The sequence below is a fragment of the Seriola dumerili genome, unplaced genomic scaffold, assembly GCF_002260705.1.
Source record: "Seriola dumerili isolate Sdu_G_001 unplaced genomic scaffold, Sdu_1.0 BDQW01000191.1, whole genome shotgun sequence".
Lineage (NCBI taxonomy): Eukaryota > Metazoa > Chordata > Actinopteri > Carangiformes > Carangidae > Seriola > Seriola dumerili.
This window is the reverse complement of record NW_019174446.1, coordinates 5,012,292-5,032,315: the sequence shown is the minus strand read 5'-3', so window position 1 is coordinate 5,032,315 and position 20,024 is coordinate 5,012,292. Positions and strand designations below refer to the sequence as shown.

The 20,024-nt window shown below is 40.2% G+C and overlaps 1 protein-coding gene across 1 annotated transcript in view; it reads left to right on the top strand.

The window, feature by feature from the left end:
* znf236 (zinc finger protein 236) overlaps positions 1-20,024 on the top strand; it is a 56,197-nt gene that overhangs the window by 12,044 nt on the left and 24,129 nt on the right. Inside the window, exons 7-20 of the mRNA XM_022753248.1 lie at positions 2,266-2,388; positions 5,115-5,288; positions 6,086-6,263; positions 6,762-7,034; positions 7,877-8,080; positions 8,290-8,422; positions 9,947-10,207; positions 10,428-10,660; positions 11,217-11,318; positions 13,798-13,940; positions 14,796-14,896; positions 18,025-18,176; positions 18,809-18,985; positions 19,348-19,648. Coding sequence (XP_022608969.1) covers positions 2,266-2,388; positions 5,115-5,288; positions 6,086-6,263; positions 6,762-7,034; positions 7,877-8,080; positions 8,290-8,422; positions 9,947-10,207; positions 10,428-10,660; positions 11,217-11,318; positions 13,798-13,940; positions 14,796-14,896; positions 18,025-18,176; positions 18,809-18,985; positions 19,348-19,648 — 2,555 coding nt within the window. The remainder of the gene's footprint in view (positions 1-2,265; positions 2,389-5,114; positions 5,289-6,085; positions 6,264-6,761; positions 7,035-7,876; positions 8,081-8,289; positions 8,423-9,946; positions 10,208-10,427; positions 10,661-11,216; positions 11,319-13,797; positions 13,941-14,795; positions 14,897-18,024; positions 18,177-18,808; positions 18,986-19,347; positions 19,649-20,024) is intronic.

The window sequence follows — 20,024 nt, the reverse complement described above, 5'->3', positions numbered from 1 at the left end:
CACAGGGCCGGCAGAAAAAAATGTGTTTTAGATGCCCACCGCAACAATCCAATATCCATTTAAATGTACATCTCATTTAGAATATTCTCAGCGCTTTATCTTCCCATCAAAGCAAAGTGAAGTTTAGCTCTTTCTGATTCACTCAGCTGACCTGCAGCTGCGGCGTAATACAGTGCGTGCTGTAGGTTCACTTGTGCGTAGGAAAACGGTAGTTCAGCGATAGAGAAAAATATATATATACTGCAGGTAACACTCTGACTATGCATGACTACCTCACACAACCCCGCGTCAAATAACCCGAACCATCACTTTAAGGAGCTCCATGTCCGATCATTTCTGTTACTTTCTTAAGCCTGTAATCTGACAGTCACATCCAGTCGATCCGTCAGCTGTGTGGATGTGAGAAAGAAGCCAGCCAGCTCTTCACACTTCATTAGACACTTCAAACCCTTTCAGTGCTTCAAATTCACTGAACACTTCAACTGCTTTCATCTGCTTTCACCTTTTACAACTGACACCTTAACTGATTTCAACTGCTCTCAGTTTTCAACACTTGAATTTCTTTAAGTGCTTGAACTTAAGATACAACTCTGATATATCTCTTATGCAAACAATTTACGTTTTAAGACACTGTAGCCTGTTTTTCTTTGTTCACATGGACTTGCTGCTGTAAGCAAACACACTTGAATATTCTAGTTATTATTTAATGCCACAGAACAATAAAAATAATGCATTAACACAACCAAGACCCTGGGCTTGGGTTTTATTTTCTACAGTTTAAAAAAAAAAAAAAGTTTATCCCCATCTTACCCTCCATTCTTCCTTAATGTGTGACTACACTAAACTTGCTGCCCTCAATTTCCTGAAAAAATAACAGTACATAATAATAAAATGATTTTTAATATCTCTTATTCCCAAATCTCCCTTGCTACATCAACCATCAAATATGTTTAAACATCACGCACAGAATCACATCAGAACATGACTTATTAAAATCTTCTTCCTATCTATATTCATGAGTTCCGCCATCTCCCTCTTCTGTCTCCATAGACTGGGTTTCTGTGCTGACCTTTTCGTCATTGTTGCCATGTCTGCCTTCACTCTCCTCTCTCCTCACTGCCTCTTCATGAAATCTCTCACAGTCCTTCGCGCTCACATCATGATTACCACTACCATGAAAACACACCTCTAGGACCCATGAGAAATGACACTCCTCCTGTGTCCATCCATCTTTTCCCAAATGTTTGTTGTATGTTCACACTCATCCTGAAGCCAGCTGCCGAATAGAGCTCGTCATCATGGCACTGAGAACACCTTGCTGGAGCTCTTTCTTATCCCCTCACGCTGTCACAAAAACACTCCAGATTCATCCTCTCTAGTGGCTCGGTTTTCAAACTATTTTTTAGCATCTTACTCACGCCTGTACAGTTTCCAGGATCCCTAGGGGGAGGTTGAAACTCCAAAAATCTGCCAAACCCAATCAAATGTCCCTGTATCTTCTCTGGACATTTGCTTCCCCGAAGCTCCCCTCAGGCAAATTCAACAAACTCCACTGTTTTCCATCCAAACATCAACACTGCCTCATTCCCAATTCATACTCAGTGGTTGTCACAGGACTGACACTTACTACTAAGATTGACAGATATAGATATGAATATTATGTCTGAGGTCTTGAAGTAAATATAACTTATGGCATATATTAGTGCATGCCAATTTGAATTGTTTACATCGTAATAGAAGAAATAAGGAGCCACCAGGTGGGGTAATTCACAAGAGAACAGTTCATTATTCCTACATATATTATTACAAATAATAATAACTGACTCAAGAGGTGTGAGTACTCATTTATATGTGTAAATGAAAGTCCACACCTTTACCAGTACCAGAAAAAAAGCAAATATATCAACGTAACTTTCATTTCTTTATGAAACTGTGTATTTTGATGAAACCGCCGTTATGCCAACACCTCTAACAAGAGCAAAAAGTGAAGTGTATTTCTGGCATCCAGCAGTTACGATTTCCCATTATGTTTTGAGTTCATTTGGTGATCACCGGGTACTAATGATCGCCCTACACCCTACAGAACTTTGACAATTTTTCTGACACTTTTTCCGACTACTGAGGACAGACCAAATGCAGTATGTTTATGTCTTTAAGGTAATATATGATAACTTCAACTAATAACTGTATGAAGCTTGTTTTAATTGGCAGTATTCAGTGTCTTGTTTGTGTTTGTTTTTTTGTTTTTTGTATGTGCTCTTATAGACTAAAGGGGTTCCGCTGTTCCCGTGCATGGACTGCAGCTGTGTATTTAAGAAGCTGGGCAGTCTGAACGCCCACATCAGCAAAATGCACATCTCTGTGATTGAGGTCCCATCCAGCACTCCGGTAAGAGAGCACCATGTAGAAAACATGAACAAAATGTTTGTTACCCTTTCTAACCGCGGCATCAACTTTGAACACAATCAAGTAAATTCAGTCTCTTGACTCTGCTGGATAATGAGATATACTAAAATTCTCTCCACACACTTAGTTATGATTTATGTTAGTCCTGAAGTCAGCTGCTCTGTTTCCCATCACGGAGAGAGAGATTGAGGTTCTCAAGTAATGTCAGTGGCTAACAGCCATATTGAAACAATTACTTTGGCAGTTTGCTTTTACTTAGTTTACTAAATTTTTCACTCCTGCTTAAAGTCAGACAATTTCACGATCTCATTTTACAGTTTTTTTTTTCCTTCGTTAAGAAGTAAGTCACTATCACTCAGTTTGACTGTGAATGAGATTTAGTACTTTTAATTTTCTTTTTTATGGAAATGTGACAGGTACAAACAAGGTAACAAGGGTATATGGTTGTTAAATACTTGATTCCTTGCTTTGGTTGCTTCAAACAAGTCTATTGTCATGATAGTTGGTAGCTTTCATCTCACAGCCAAGGTATAATTAGTGCTTGTGTTTGTAAAAATTCAAGCTTTTATTTTCCCTGCACGTTGCTTTTTTTGTTGCTTAGAAAAAACAGGTTTTCATTTTGCTCTTTACTGGTAGATAACAGTGCTGATTATTTTGTTTTATTGGCATTTCATTATGCTCCATTGCCAAAAACTCAAAAATCTTCAGCTTCATTTCCACTGAAAGAGCAGCACTCTCCTCTGCTGTTTAACAATTTCCCTTCTGCCATGAACCAATCAAGCAGATCTTCTGCCAAATTTGGGCTGGCATGGAGTCTAAAGTGCAGTGTAGAGCCTGCCAGTCTTCTCACTGATGGTCTCCTTTGTCTACAACAATGGTAATAATGTGTCAACATTATTTGGTAATTATTCTGTAATTAATTATAATTTATTATTATTTGCAGTTGATTGATGTTTAAATGCTGCCTTTCACACATACTCACTTAGCACTTTATAAGGAACACCTGTACATCTTCATATTCATGCAGTTATCCAATCAGCCAATCATTTGGCAGCAGTGCAATGCATAAAATCATGCAGACACAAGTCAGGAGCTTCAGTCAATGTTCACATCAAACATCAGAATGGGGACAAATGTGCTCTCAGTGACTTTGACTATGGCAGGATTGTTGGTGCCAGATGGGCTGGTTTGAGTTTTTCTGAAACTGCTCATCTCCTGGAATTTTCGGAAAAAGCAAAAACATCCAGAGGGCAGCAGCTCTGTGGACAGAAGCACGTTGTTGATAAGAAAGGTCAGAGGAGAATGGGCCGACTGGTTGGAGCTGACAGACATGCTACAGTACCTTTTGATAAACTCCCTTCAGTATTGTTGTGCATCCCTTTATAGCCACAGTTACCATCTTCTACTTGCTACTTCCAGCAGGGTAATGCACAGATAAAAAAAATGATCTCAAACTGGTTTCATTAACATGACAATGAGTTCAGTGAACTTCAGTGGTCTCCTCAGTCAACAGATCTGAATCCAGTAGAAAACCTGTAGAACAAAAGAGTGGCAGCATGAATGTGCAGCTGATAGATCTGCAGAAATGATGCGATGTAATCATGTCAACATGGAGCAGAATCAAAAGAATGTGGCTCAGGAGGTAGAGCGGGTCGTCCACTAATTAGAACATCGGTGGTTCGATCCCCGTCTCCTCCAGGCCGCTTGTTGAAGTGTCCTTGGGCAAGATCCTGAACCCAGTCCTTTGCGCTCACATCATGATTACCACTACCATGAAAACACACCTCTAGGACCCATGAGAAATGACACTCCTCCTGTGTCCATCCATCTTTTCCCAAATGTTTGTTGTATGTTCACACTCATCCTGAAGCCAGCTGCCGAATAGAGCTCGTCATCATGGCACTGAGAACACCTTGCTGGAGCTCTTTCTTATCCCCTCACGCTGTCACAAAAACACTCCAGATTCATCCTCTCTAGTGGCTCGGTTTTCAAACTATTTTTTAGCATCTTACTCACGCCTGTACAGTTTCCAGGATCCCTAGGGGGAGGTTGAAACTCCAAAAATCTGCCAAACCCAATCAAATGTCCCTGTATCTTCTCTGGACATTTGCTTCCCCGAAGCTCCCCTCAGGCAAATTCAAGATCCTGAACCCCATGTTGCCCCTGATAGCTATTCCATCGGCGTATGAGTGTGATGTATGAATGTGTGAGTGAATGGGTGAATGTGGCAAGTATTGTAAAGCATTTTGAGTGGTCAGTAAGACTAGAAAAGCGCTATAAAAGTGCAAGTCTATTTAACACATTGTGGAATCCATGCCACAAAAAACTCGAGGCTGTTTTGGGAGCAAAGGGAGGAACTACCCAGTATCAGTTTGCTGTTCCTAATAATGTGCTCGGTGAGTGTATGCACACATAACCACAAAGGCTCACACTGTATATGTAAACAAAACCACTGACAGTATGTATGTCATTGTCTTTGTTGGTGTGATGCATGATGTATCAATGAGTCAATGATTCAGACATAGGCAGACACTAATTAACGTTTGGTTTGATAATACCCAATTCTTTGCTTATTTTATGCTCCACAGAATTCCTAATAAAAATTAATCAGCTTTCAGATTATGGCCTGTCCTGGCCCGTTGTCACATTGGTCCTCGACTTCTTTCTTCCTTCTTTCTCCTTCCATTCCCCCTCTTCTTCTCCCACAGGAGACAGAGACGACAGGTCAGGGTCCGGGGGGTTCAGAGGGCGGCGAGGGGGTGACAGATGTCATCCAGCAACTTCTAGAGCTGTCTGAACAGGTCAGCGGGGAGACAGCCCAGCCCCAACCTCCAGAGCCAGCAATTGTCATGGAAACTGCCATCAACCAGGACATCTTGCAGGTGAGCAAGGGACACACACACAGACAGACACACACAGACACACTAAATGTATTAGATGATCAGAAGAAAACCCAGAAGTTATGAGGATGGACAAAAGCTCTGCATTTGGAAAATTCTCCTCGTCTTTATGTCTGTGTCCTAGCACTTATACAGAAGAGCACACAAACCTGAATGCACAGATCCACATTCACACACTCACATCAGCAAACTGTCAGTCTACAGCTGAAAAAGCCAGGATGGACCCATTTATACAGAAATCATTTAGCTGGCGATTAGAGGACCCTCAGTGGGAATGTATTCGGACACAGAGAAAGTGATGAAAAGAAAAAAAAATGTCCATAATCTCACTAAAATGTCCCCTTAAATGACGCTTGTTTGAACCCAGATCATATGCACTCTAAAGCTGCTCTCTTTTGGTGACTGAATGGCAGGATTAGTCACAGTGGGCGATCCATCCAGGTGAAAGAAGACAGTATATTAATGCCTTTGTACCAGGAATCTTTATGAATGAGTACTGCGGGAGAGTTCAATAGAGCTTCTGCTCCACAACAAAATAGGGTTTGATTATAAATGAGCTTTGGTTTCGGACCTGGCTGTATTGTCAGTATTTTCCAAGCCATACCTCATATATAATAATACCAATCCATAGCATGATTAGCTTTAGTATTTTTTTTTTTCTTTCAAATTTATGTGTGGGGATTTTTTTTTTATGATTACCGTAAATGCAGTTTATTGTACTTGAAGGCATATTTAAGCTTATGTTGTGGCCTGTGAGCAGATGTCTGTCGTTTCTGCAGCAAGCTCTGGAGAACAGTGGGCTGAGTGTGGTCCAGCCGCAGGGTGATGCCACATCCAGAGACTCACAGAGCCAGACCACCGAGGGCGCCGTGGTAGAAAGCAAGAAAGTACAAGGTCCAGACAAACCCATCAGGGAGAAGAAAAGGAGCATTTTCAAGAAACCTATACAAATGCCAGGTAGGAGGTAAATTTTGTGAGTTGAGTTTTCGACTCCTTGTGAATTAGTTTTGAAGTTCAGCAGGCTTCGTAATTACTGATTAACTTTACTTAATTCTTTGGAAAAATCCTTACAGAAAACCCTGTTACAGAAAAGATTACTCACTAAATCCATTAATGGATCAACAAAAACATCCAATTACAATCTTCCAATTACAATTCATATAACCATTTAATGAGTTTAGTATATTAACTTAGTAAATTACTGAACATTTGCAGATTGAAAATACATTAAAAAGTTTTGCTTCTCTGCATTCATATGATCATAGATTAATGCCTTTGTTTACCAGCTGCTGTTCAAATTAAATCAGCAAATTTATCATTTTTTAAATGTTATAAACAGAATAATCCTTTATTTTCAAAGACGACAAATGAAAACCGCTTTGAGCTGCAGCACCATTCAACACAAGCAAGCAACGGACAGGTGCTTCACTTTTGTTTTTTGTTTTTTTCTTCCAGGCTCCATTAGGGAAGAGAATGGCGTTCGCTGGCATGGCTGTCCATACTGCTCCAAGGAGTTCAAGAAACCGAGTGACCTTGTTCGCCACATCCGCATTCACACCCACGAGAAGCCTTTCAAGTGCAAACAGTGCTTCAGAGCTTTTGCTGTCAAGAGTACCCTCACTGCACATATGAAAACGCACACGGGTATCAAGGCCTTTGAGTGTCAGTGCTGTCTGAAGTGCTTCTCCACTTCTGGAAGCATGAAGGTACACATGCGACTGCATACAGGTGAGAAGCAGGTCCACTTTATGAAAGGGTTACACTTAAAGCCAAAATGAAATGAAAATTTGAACGCACTTTTCACTTTACTGGCTTATTCCTTCTGTCACATCATACAACTGTTATGCCAACATAATCCCTATTTGCACAAATTAAATGAGACATACATGAGCCTTCAACATTATGTTTTCATTTTCCTTGCAGCCTCTATCAGTTGGTATTTAGCTATATGTTATATGATAAATTATATAGCAGATTACAAAAGCTGGACCTGTGTAAATAAATCGGTGCTGCTTGTGATCATTCTGTATTTGCCTCTTTTTAGAGAACCTACCTTAAAGTATCTTCCCCTGGACATGAAATGTCAGCATTAGTGTGAATAAACAAAACTGTAACAGTTTGATTATCATGTGCATTTGTGCATTAGTTTTTGTCCCTCTAATTACTATGTAATAGCACTGTCTATGTTAGGTGTTTGATAATGTGTTCGCTCTAAGCGAAGGCTTTTGATAAGTATGATGTTAGGCTTTGTGCTTATGCAGTTTCATATCTTTGTCACATTTTCTTGTGCTGTAATTTGGTTCCATAGAAATATATATTGTCTCCTGGTAACTAAAAGGCTTTGTAACCTTTTGTAGCCAAAAATTGAATAAAATTATAAGAGCTTACATTTTTGGTTTATGTGTGAGTTTCATATTATTTGTTTAGATTGGCTTAGGGATAGTAACTCTTAGATTCTTATATATATCATATAATCTTTTGATGTGTCTATCAAAGTACACATTTCAGAATCAGTCTAATTCTCTAAATGCTAATTCTCCAAAAGTGCTGTTTTTACCCACTCTCCCCAGGTGTGCGTCCTTTCCCCTGCCCTCACTGTGACAAGATCTTTCGTACATCAGGCCACAGGAAGACACACATTGCTTCTCACTTCAAAAGCCTGCAGCAGAAGAAACACAAATTTCCACGGAAAACCAACAAAGCCAAAGTGTCAAAGAGTAATCTACCTCTGCCTGATATTCCCCTGCAGGAACCCATCCTCATCACTGACTTTGGTAAGAGCATGTGTGGGCAGGCACATAGGGTGGTGTTGTATCTATTTTTCCTCATAGTAAACATACACACTCTTTCTCTGGTGTTTTTGCATTGCACTGTTCGGTCACTTCCTTGCTTATGTTTCTTCAAGTGTGTTGTGTGTTTCTGCACAACTTGAAATGTCTATTCTCACTAGTCCTTATTCACATGTTCTCATGTTGTTTAACAGGCCTCATCCCATCGCAGAACCCTCGCCTGGCTTTCCAGCAGTACCTGGAGGTGGTGGGCAATGACCGGCCTTATAAGTGCCAGTTCTGTAGTAAGGCCTATAAGAAATCAAGCCATCTGAAACAGCATGTCAGGTAAGACTTCTTTATTATTTATTACTTTATTCTTAGGGTATATTCATTCTCTACAGAGGGTGTATCCCATTCTAGACTCACCACTTAGTGTTTCATCATGCTCCATTCTCGGGTTGAGTTATTATTATTGCACACCAGAGATCTGGTGCTGGATTGGAACGAAATATAGATGGACTTTTGAGGACCAAGTACAAATATTTCTAATTTCTTTTCATTTAACTTGATAAAGGCTGGGAACATTCAACACGTGAATTGTGAGAGACATAGAAGTATGTGATGGAGGCTGCTGTCTGTTTAAACATAATAGTAGTACTTGATATTTTAATGATGTGATGTTGTTGAAAATTTTTTAACAAAAAGAGAACAAAATGTGGCCAAGGATGGAGCTAGTTAGTTGTTCCACCAAAGAGGAGGTATTACCAACCACCACCAATTCTGTTTAACAAGTATAAATAATGAATATAAAGGATAACGTATAAATGCCCTTATAAGGTAAACCTTGCTAATCATGGTCATGCCTTTCCTCCACTCTCAGGCCAAAATTCCTACTTAAAGTTTTGCTCAAAAGGAAGAAAGCTTATTGTTTTATCACTTTACAGAAAATGGATTTTTTTCCACAACTGGGAGGTTGATGGAGTCTTCAGTAGGGCAGAGCAGCAAATCCCAGAAATCTCCTCAAAATGGTTCTTATAAACTTAGCCTCATGTCAGACAGCTACTGAGAATAGTGTTGAGCTTGGTAAATATACTTTAGCTTTAGACTTAAGCTCATCGACAGCCAGGAGAAGAAGAGGCTGTGAGGGAGAGACAGGAGAGGGTGAAGGGATAGTATATAGTCGTTAGCTGGTGGATAGAGGAGGAGCAACTAGGTCATATTTAAAGAAGAAGACCCCCAATTTCCCATTCATATACTCTTATTCCCATTAAAGCGAAAGTGGTCTCAGACTTTCGGACCCTACTGTAGATGAGCAGTCCAAGGACTTTATTAAATTAACTTTAAAATGCCCCTGTCAGCCCTGCAAAAAATACAGCATTAAACAGCATCTATGTATCTCTGTTGAACTGTCTACCATTTGCATTATGACAGCATTTATTTGTTTTCATTCAAATATTGAGAGGTTAACTCGTAAATGATGGCGCCGTTATCTGTGCAGTTCCTTTAGATGGTTGGCACCTCACCATTTGTCTTTGGTGTCGGCAGATTTAGATTAATGGCTTGTATATCAAATAGCAGATCTATATCTGCCACTAGTGATAGTTCCCTGGATTCGCTGATGAAACTGGAACGGCAACACCTAAAAAAAACAAAACACCGGAGCCATAAATTGTTATGACAGCTCACACCAAACCATGCCTCCTCCGCCTTTTCCATTTTTCTGAAGTGATAATGATGTATTCTGTTCATATTGTTTATTTTCAGGAATAAAATGCAGTCAGTTCGATTAAAAACTTCACTAGGCCTTAAAAAAATCATTAAAAAAAACAACAGTTTTATGCCATGTCTATCATCCTTTTATCATCCCAGGTCTCACACAGGAGAACGGCCCTACAAGTGTGTGCAGTGCAGTCGAGGTTTTGCCTCCTCTGGAGTGCTCAAAGCTCACATCAGGACACACTCAGGCCTAAAGGCATACAAGTGCCTGATGTGCGACACGACATTCACTACCAGTGGCAGCCTGCGACGCCACATGACCACCCACAGTGATCTACGACCTTACATGTGCCCCTACTGCCAGAAGACCTTCAAGTCATCGCCAAACTGCAGGAAGCACATGAAGACACACAGGTTTGTGCTTTGGTGGTGTGTTTGTTTTAATGTATTTTCTTTAGTGCACTTTTTAGCATTTACATTGGAGTGCCAGATATGCAGTGACAAAGAAGTCGTATACTATCTAGAAACTTCAAGTAAAAATATAGTAACACACTAAAATACAAAAAACACTAATGCATGATTATCATCAGGGCTTAAGTTGAAACGTTGGGCCTTTCTTGTTCTGCCAAACCAGGTATGAACTGGCGCAGCAGCTGCAGCCCCAGTCAACAGAAGACCCACTGGGAGCAGGCGCTGTTGCCCATGATATGCAGGTGGAAATAGAGGGTGACTCCCTCCAGCAGCCACCTGTCACCTCAGCAGAGCAGCAAAGCATGCTGGGACTGGGCCAGACAGAGGTTGTGAATGGAGGTCAACAAGTGACACTGGAGGCGCCCCTGAGTGATCAACCACTGGTACAAGGAGAAGGTAGGAATGGCATTTAAATTGTTCATGTTAATGTTCAAAACTACAACTAGAGAACTTACATTTTTTTTTAAATATCCTGTTATGACACAGTATATACAGTATGTCCGATTTGTAACAGTACAAATTTCAGTACAGTTTGCACATTATAAAAAAGTAATTTCAGCTTAATGTGGTTAAACGTGCTACTTATGCTGGAGCTCTTCATGGATTACAGTCTAACCTATGATCAATGTGGGATAAGACCCCAGTCACTGAAAACATCTCAGTACTTCAGATACAGAACAGGTCAATTCAATGTTATATTTTTCTGTGAAACTGTTTCTTCTGAAAACGCTGTGTTCTTCATAATGAGCTTTTTGTTATTGGTACAGCAAACTGCCTCAGGTTTAAAATGCATGTCTTGTCCTCAGGTTCAACAGTCTTGATCTCAGCTATTTATATTTGATGACATTTTCATGAGTGCATAGACTGAAGTACTGTGCATACGAAGGACGGGACGTGTTATTTTTTTAAAAGAGGAGACAAGTCAATAAGATCTCTTTCTCTCTCTTGACAGACTCATATGTGACTACCCAACATGCTTTGCCTCCGAATATCAGCCAGTTTGAGACACCAGCACTTCCTCAGCCTGCCTTTGACCAGCAAGCTCTAACGCAAGGTACAAACACATGCACGTGCATGCACACACACACACACACACACACACACACACACACACACACACACACACACACAGAAATATGCTACTGACCGTATGACAAAGAAATTTATGAGGGGCAATGCATCTCCATTAATGAACATCAGTACAAAATGAAGAATGTAAACATGCTGTATTGTAGCAAAAATGATAATTAACTAGGCAGGTAACATAAAACAAAAAAACATTACAACTCACAAATGAAAAGAAGTAGGAAGTCTGTGTAGACTGTATCCTCTCTTGTTGTGCCAAACATACGTTTTCTTACATACAACGATTTATAGCAACACATTTATAGTTGCACTAATAGCCCTGTAGTGTTTTCTGCTCTAAGCATTACTTGATTATGCATTGTGCAATTGTTGGCCCCAAGCAAACACATAATTAACTCCCTTTAGATTAGCTTTAAGAAGAAATCAAACAAACAAAAATATTAGTGATGGAATAAACTTTCTATGTTGCAGCTGCACCAGGGAGAGAGCACTTGTTGAGTGAAATTGGTGTGAAAAAGCCAGATTCGCTACTTTCCCCACAACAAACCGAACAGTTAATTTGGTCATATTACATGTTCTATCTGAGAGAGTGTCCTCGAGCTGTGTGTCTCCATTCTCCCCTCTCTGCTGTGTAACTCTTGAGCTAGTGTGCTGATGCTCTCAAACATATGGTTGCCTCTTTACTCCCAGCAACTCACTCACCATGTTTTCGACCGTGCCAACTGAATGTTGTTGCCAGCCTTGATGCAGTGTTATCAGAACAGTGGGCTTTGGGCAGCTTCCTCAGGCAGTATAGCAAGCTGACAGCAAACATCTGTGAGGCAAATCTCCCTCTTCCATTCCCTCAGGAGGCACCGTATCGTTTTTATCTTACCAGAACAGACCTGGAGTTTCATCACTTTAGGGACGAGGCCATATGGCCTTGAGTGTCATCATATTTTCAAGGGTACAGACCCTTGAGCAAGAAGACTCTTCAGCATCTGATTATATTTAACCCCCAGTGTACTTCTATCATGGCTAAAGCATTATTATATAGTTGTCCTAAAGTTTATGATACTGATTCTTGGGGGCTTCTAAGGGAAAACCTGTTTTGTCTTGTTATTTGTAACATACTTTCCTCACTGCATCATCTCAGTTATCTCAGTCTCATTTAGTAAATTGCTGCAGCTCCAAGTTCACAGGTGCATGTATCATGCTTTGTTTGAGGTTCACACATTGGGTCTACAGCAAATCTAGTGTCACAGAATGAATGAATACTGAGCGCCCACACTGCCCGACATTAAAAACCTTAAAATTAACAGAAAGAAGCTTTGGGCTGTTTTCCTTTTCAGCTTCAAACTGAAATGTGGTCTGAATTATCATTCTGTTCCTTTCCTCCAAAACTGTCTCTAATGAATCAAGCATCAACCCAATTAGAAAAAAACAGCCTTTTTACTTATTTTGTGATCCTGTTCCTATCATTGGTGTTGATGCCATTCCCCCAACAGAAAACAGCGTAAAGCAAAACACTGGACACAAAACTCTGAAAGAATACATTTAAAAGCTTCTTACTGCTGGGCTTTATATACATTTGCTGAGAAAAAAACAACCTGGACTGTGCTTTAAACACATTAACATTTTCTGACCACTTCCATTATCATATATCAGTTTATTAAAAACAGGTTAACATTTTTGCGTGCAGTTGAAATACACAACAAGAAAATAACTGTCTCTTTTCCTGTACTGGTGAAGGAGCAGATGAAAATAATAATTATCTAGATACTCATTCCAATTACTGTAAGCAACTGTTAAATGCAGCCCCAGCGTTAGCTTCTTTCACAGTCACACCAGCAAATGACTTACTAATACATTTGTTGGCCATAGACACACGCAGTGTTATGGTGCAGTAACACTAAAGCAGCAGTCAGTTGCTCTCTAACATTCCTACTTTGGTGGTTTTTACTAGACAGTTTTCACACAAAAAACAGCAAAAACAGATTCAAGACTGTTGATCAAGCAATATATTTCTGCTGCAGAACATAATCCTAGTGCTTGTCAGCAATTATTGTCAGCAGTCAACAGTTTCGATGAATGATTTTGCTCAAAGTTCAATAATTTAAAATCAAGAGACGTCATCCTCCCTGCTCCCAGCGAGCCAAGTTCTGCCTGTTATTTTGCCATGTTGTGTTGAAGCTGGATAATCAGTTTCCAATTATTATTTTTGCTGAGACAAGGATTTGTGTTTTATTTACTCATCAACTGCATTTGTGCTGAGTTGTGGATCGACTTTAGCTGTTGCGTACGATAATCATCTTCCTTATCTGCTGAGTGTTTATTCAGTTGAAAAGTAAATTTCTATTTTGATTTTTAAAAAAATCTGTATAGACCAATGCTCATACTTATAAATCTGATCAGTGACTCTGACTCATGAGTCTGATTTTTCTTATTCTATTGTTGCTTCCCTCCAGGCTTCACCATCACCGACTCGAGCTACAATCAGTCCCAGTTCTCCACCGTCCAGCAGCTGCAGGATTCCAGCACCCTGGAGTCTCAGGCTTTGTCCTCCAGCTATCACCCACCCAATCTGCTCCATGTTCCCAGTGCTGAAGTGGTGAGTGACTGCTTAGTCCTTTCACCCATTCACTTGGCTTTCACCTCTCAGATTCTGATTTAATCTATTCACAGAATCATTCTTTGGGTAGGATATTTAAGAGGGATTTCAGTCCAGTCGATTGTTCATTTCAGAGACAATAATTAGATCAAATTTAAGTGTAGTTGGCTACATAGATTTACATAATGATGTCACAAGAATTGATCCTCTTGAAATTACAATGAAGGTCCAAAGCAGTGGAATATTCTGCATATAGAATGAATTTGAAAATTGATGCAAAGAATTGCATAATTAATGTAGGACAGTGGGTAGCCGAATTTCTTTTGGGTGTAATCTGTATTAAACATAATACAACAAGTGAGTTAGACATTTTGGGAAATATTAGTTTTGAGAAGATTGATGCCACCTTCATGTTTGTGCATTAAGTATGGAGCTGGTGTCGGGGGGGGGGCGGTTGGCCTAGCTTAACATAAACACTAGAAGCATTTTAAGATTAAAAAAATTGACAAACTGTTGTTCTGTAGTCTTGACTTGTAACCTCATGTAATACCACATATTGTCCTTTGTTGACATATCTGTCTGACTAAGGGTTAAAGGAGTTTGTAAATTATTGAGCTTTAGAGGTGCTGGTAGGTGTATTTCTGAACATCTGGAGAGGCAGGCCAGCTGCTCCCCTTCCTTCCACTTGTCTCCAGCTTCCTACGTGTTGAACAGACACGGGAGTGGCATCAGTCTTCTCTCAAAATGTCGAACTGTTTATTTAAAGAGTTTACCCGGATCAAACATTAAATAATTGAATTGTACATGTATTTCTGTCTGTAGTGAGGTGTTGTTGCTTTGTCTTTGTTGATTTAGACGAATGGGCTTCTTCAGCAGAGCAGTCAGAATGAGCTTCAGCTGACTGAGACACAGGATTACCAGGACAGCAGTGAGGACAACACCAAGAGAGCCTACAGGTTTACTTCTGTGTTATTGTGTGTGCACGTGTGTGTGCGTGCGTGCGTGAGTGCGTGCGTGCGTGTGCGTGCGTGTGTGTGTGTATGTCCAGGCCTGCACTCGCTCCTCTTCTCCTTTTTAAATTCCTACCATCTGGAAAAGCACCAGTAGTGGAAATGAGAGCTTTAAGTCCTCTGAGTCTTGCTCTACCATCTGGACACACCTTTATTTCTCAAAGCCAATTTCTGCCTTTCTTCTTGAAAGATTCTCTCAAAGCTCTGTCAGAATAGATGGAGGACATTAGTGAACTGTGATCTTTAGATCTCTTCATCAATTTTCAGCGGTTAACTCCAGCATTTTGCTCGGCTCTTCAAGGACATTCAGTGACTTTCCCAAAAACTTCCCCCCGTTGTCTTGGCTGAGCGATTCGAGTCGTACTGAAAAGTGAATCTTTGCCCATTTTGATAGTTTACTCTTTGTTCATTGCCGCCTCAATCCTCACCTCTCATTATGCCTCCTCCTATTGGGATCTTACCATAGCCGCACTCCACTATATACGTATGTGTTATTTACCATGCTATGAGCAAAACTGGTTTTCACTTGGCATTCAGGCCAGAGAGTGCAATTTTTGCCCCATCAAACCAGAAATTCTGCTCTCAAAGTACTTTGAGAGCAGTTTGGCAAACTGCAGCTAACTCTGGCTGCTGTCTATATTCATTCCACCTTTTAGGCTTGATTGCACTGCAGCACTCAGGCCTGATGAGCCGTGGTGCTGCGGGGATGGTTTTCTGCCTGACACATTCTCCCATGTCGGGACAGGAACTTCTGTCAGTCTCCTTTTTTGTCTTTTCTCATGTTCACCTTCTTGACTGATGCCCCTCTTTTCCAAATTATTGGCATCAACTTATCATGAGAGTTACTTGGTTTTAATTGGTGAGGATAAAGTGCAGTGTTGTAGCAGGTCTAAACTGGTATGGACAGAGGTTTTGTGCTGGTGTTTTCATATTGTTTTGATGACCTCTTTCTCTACGCTCCGCTCTCTGAGTAATTTTAATCTTGTTTTTTCAGTTTCCCACTATGCACTGTTTTCATTGTGTTTGTATGATCTATTATATCCCAAAAAAAATCTTAAAAACAGATTAATGATACACACCATCATAAGCTCTCAGCCTGGGGAAGATGAAGGCATTGTTTACAGCTTTCACACTGACTGCCTTTATTACTTCACCTGCCTTTGTTATCAGCATCTTTCATTTCAACCATTTCCCCGGATAATACAAAGCGTTTAGAGACTTGCCCCAGAGATGTGTTCATGTTTGCTCAGGTATCCCAGACCTGATTGTGTCGTAATCACTTCCCCATCTTTGTATCAGACCAACCAAGAACCTTTCAGAAAATTGCTCACTTTTGTGAAAGGTAGAAATAGGATGTACAGAGCTGAGATAAGCCACATACCTCTTTTTTATTGATTTTTTTTAAAATTCTTTCAGGGGATTTGACTCAAATCAAAAAAAGCAAAAAAACAAAACATAAAAACAAAAAAAAACATCATCTGTAGTTTGATATTTCCCTTCTAGACTCGGAGCCGTAGAGAGAAACAGCAATATTGTCACAAGTTTCCATCCCTGACACCAGTTTAATATTAATGCAGGTCTAGTGAGGATAGATGGTAAACATGGGGGTTCTTCTGCCTTGTGGAAACTTTTTCAATGAAAGTTCACTGCGGTAAGAAAAAGAAACACATATATACCAACCCTCACAAGGAAAGAATAGAGCGCGTTTCTTTGATCTGCCTCAGCTTGCGAGATACAGATGATGGTTTCATGCATCAGTCAGATGGAGCAGCACCGTGCCCGTCCATCTCTGTTTAAAGACCGAGCTGCCTTCATGGAAGAAAATACCGCATACCTAGCTATGATATTATTATTACTGTGAGCCAGTTGTGCAGTAAACAGATAAAAATCGATATTTGCTGCGACCATTCTTTGCCTTTAAAACAGCACCCGTGCAGGTTTTTCATGGTATTGACAGGTAGGTTGTGCCAGGCAGCTTGGAGAACAGCCACAGGTCTTCAGTGGATTTAGGCATCTATCTCTGTCTCTTCATGTAATCCCAGCCTGAGGGATAGTTTGACATTTTGGGAAATGTGTTTATTTTGCTTAATTGCCAAGAGTTAAATAAGAAGATTGATACCACTCCCATGTCTGTGTTCTAAATGTGAGGCTACCCGCCAGCAGCTGGTTGGCTTAGGACAAAGATTGGGAGCAAGGGGAAACAACTCACAAATTAACATGAGATATCTTGTTTTTTAACCCATACAAAAAATAAGCATAAAAATGACACATTTGTTGTTTTATGAGTGATTATGTTCCAGTCTCCACAACCACACTGAAACGGCAGGACTCCAGGAAGTTACTGCAACCAGCCAACAAAAAGTGCAGCAAATAAATCCAAATTGGACCTTTTTTTAAAGTTAAAAGTTGCAGCTATCTTCACCAACTGGCTATGACAAGACCGTGTTTTCAAGATGTTTCCGAGTATCACATGGCATAATTAACAGTTGCCCACACAGCATCTGCCCATGCAGCAAATAAACAAACAAAACCTTTATTTCACCTGCCAGCTGCTTCTGGGACAATGGACTCTTGGCTGTCTGCTAAGGCTCATCATTTCTGCTGAATGGTGCCGAGGAAGTGGCAATAAGTTACTTCATTTGGGTTTTGATGGTGCTTATGATAAGTCCCGTTTGTTGTTGTGCACATTTGTGGAGTCATTTTGTGCTCCCTTGAGTTGCGTTGACAAAGAGGCCATCAGATTCTGAAAGAGTTTGAAAGAAAAAGAGGTTTCAGTTTGACGCCTTTTGGTTTAGAAACTGCTGCATAATCCGTAGAGACTCCAGTTTTATTTGAATATTATGAAGGGAACACACACTCTGAGATTTGATAAACACTCAAGTATTCATGCCATGTAAATTTTTGGGAGCTTGCAATATTCACTTTGTAGACTTCCTCTCTTTGCCATTAGAAACAAACAGTCCCTCATCAGCCCAGTTTGCTCCGGAATTATATACAGTTCTGCATCAAATCAATTCTTTTGGCAAATCTTAGTAGCAAACATCAGCCACTGATTCACCATTTCCCCTCCTCAGGTGCAATTGGTGTAATAAAGGCTTCAAAAAGTCAAGCCACCTGAAGCAGCACGTGCGCTCCCACACTGGGGAGAAACCATATAGATGTCACCTCTGCGGGCGAGCGTTTGTGTCAGCCGGAGTCCTGAAGTCCCACCTCAACACGCATACAGGTGAGCTCGCCTCATAAAGGTGCTGAGAAAATCTCCAAATGTCTTCCTTCCTAAGTTAAATATATTGTCCACATTCAAAGCTTTTAAAGGTCTTGAACACATTTAAATATATCATATTCCTTTGTATTTAAATTAGAATATGTGAAGAAATTCCAACTGGAACATTGTGGGTAAAATAATTGATTACCTTATCTCCCCAAGCCTGATCCTGCATTTTAATCACACCAAAGTTAAAATTTAAAAGGTTTTCATTAAAACGCGATGAATGGATTCATAATCAACCTTTCCTGTGAGCTGTGCAATTAAAGATCTAGGAAGCAGTGGAAAAAAGAGAATACCATCAGTCTCTGTGTAGAAAAAAGAAGGTCATGATCAAAATTAAATTTTTACAAAATGTTTAAATGGTTCAACTACAGTTGTTAGAAGTCTTAGTTTTGTATTATTTAAGTAGTTTCTTTAAGTTTCTTTTTAAGGGACTGAATTAGCAACATGGCACATTAAAGTTCTCCAGTTTTATAATTTGGGTTTTTTTTAAGTTCATAAATTCAATTTCCTGTGGTAAAATTAAAATATATGTATATTTTTTTTAATATAACTTCCTGACACTTGCCTCTCTCATCTCTCACTAACAGGAGTGAAGCCCTTTAAGTGTAATGTTTGCGACGCCTCATTCACCACCAATGGCAGCCTGAACCGCCACATGATTATCCACATCAAATCTTTCAAATGCTCCATGTGTGACGAGAGCTTCAGGACCAGCCTGCTGTGTAAAAAGCATATGAAGAAGGAGCATGCTGTGGAGGAACAAAGTAAAGATGCCGAGATACCATTTGACTGTTTTGTTACATGACACTCAGTTATACACTGGCTCATTAAAATTCTATTGCGTCTCTGTAGTTAGAAAGAAATCTGAAAAGTTGGAAAGTATAAACAAAATATCTAGGAGTATGAGAATGACATTGGGGACTTATGTGCAGTTGCTCAAAATGGAACAGATGAGTTAAGTTCTCAAGTAATGTGTGTGTGGAAATGATTTCCAACTGTTGAGATAAGCTGTATATTTTTCCTCAAGTTGAAAATTATTCAGTTTGGATGCATCTTTGCCTCAGTTTGAGCTGACACATAATTTTAGGCAGCAACAAATAATAATAATCGACCCGTGTTCTCACAGTTATAGGTCTGGAAAGTCAAGATGTTGATGAAGAGGAGGATGACGAGGACAGCGAGCAAAAGTTGTCTAAGAGGAGGGGCTTGGAAATCATCACTTTTACTGAGGAACAGGCGGCCGAGCTGGCGAAGGATCCCGGCGAGGAGGCCTCGGTGTCGGAGCGGATCCTCGCCCAGTCGGCGGCTGAGAGGGATCGGATCAGCGAGATCAAAGACAAGGCCGTGGAGCTGGAGACAGAACCTAAGTTTGCAAACTGTTGCAGTTACTGCCCCAAGAGCTTCAAGAAGCCCAGTGACCTTGTCAGGTAATAATATCAATGTCATTTATAGTTATTTAGGAAACTCATGTCAGCTTGCCATGAGACTCTACACATCTAAAAAAAAAAAAACATTTCTATCTGATCTCTTTAAGGGAAGTTGCGGTATTTTCTCTCTTAATTGCGTAGACAAATGTGACAGCTGATTTATGTGTTTTACTCTCGAGTGCTCCTGCCATTACTTCACTGCCAGAGACAGAGTCAGTCGAAGACAATTATAATGACAGTGAGGGCAGAGATGTTTGGTTGTTCACAGTCAGCAGTCGCCCCCTCTGACAGATGAAGGTACTCTACGTGAATTATTCAGTCTCAAAGCACAAGTCTGAAATGAATTATGACTCAGACTTTTGGAAAAATTTATATT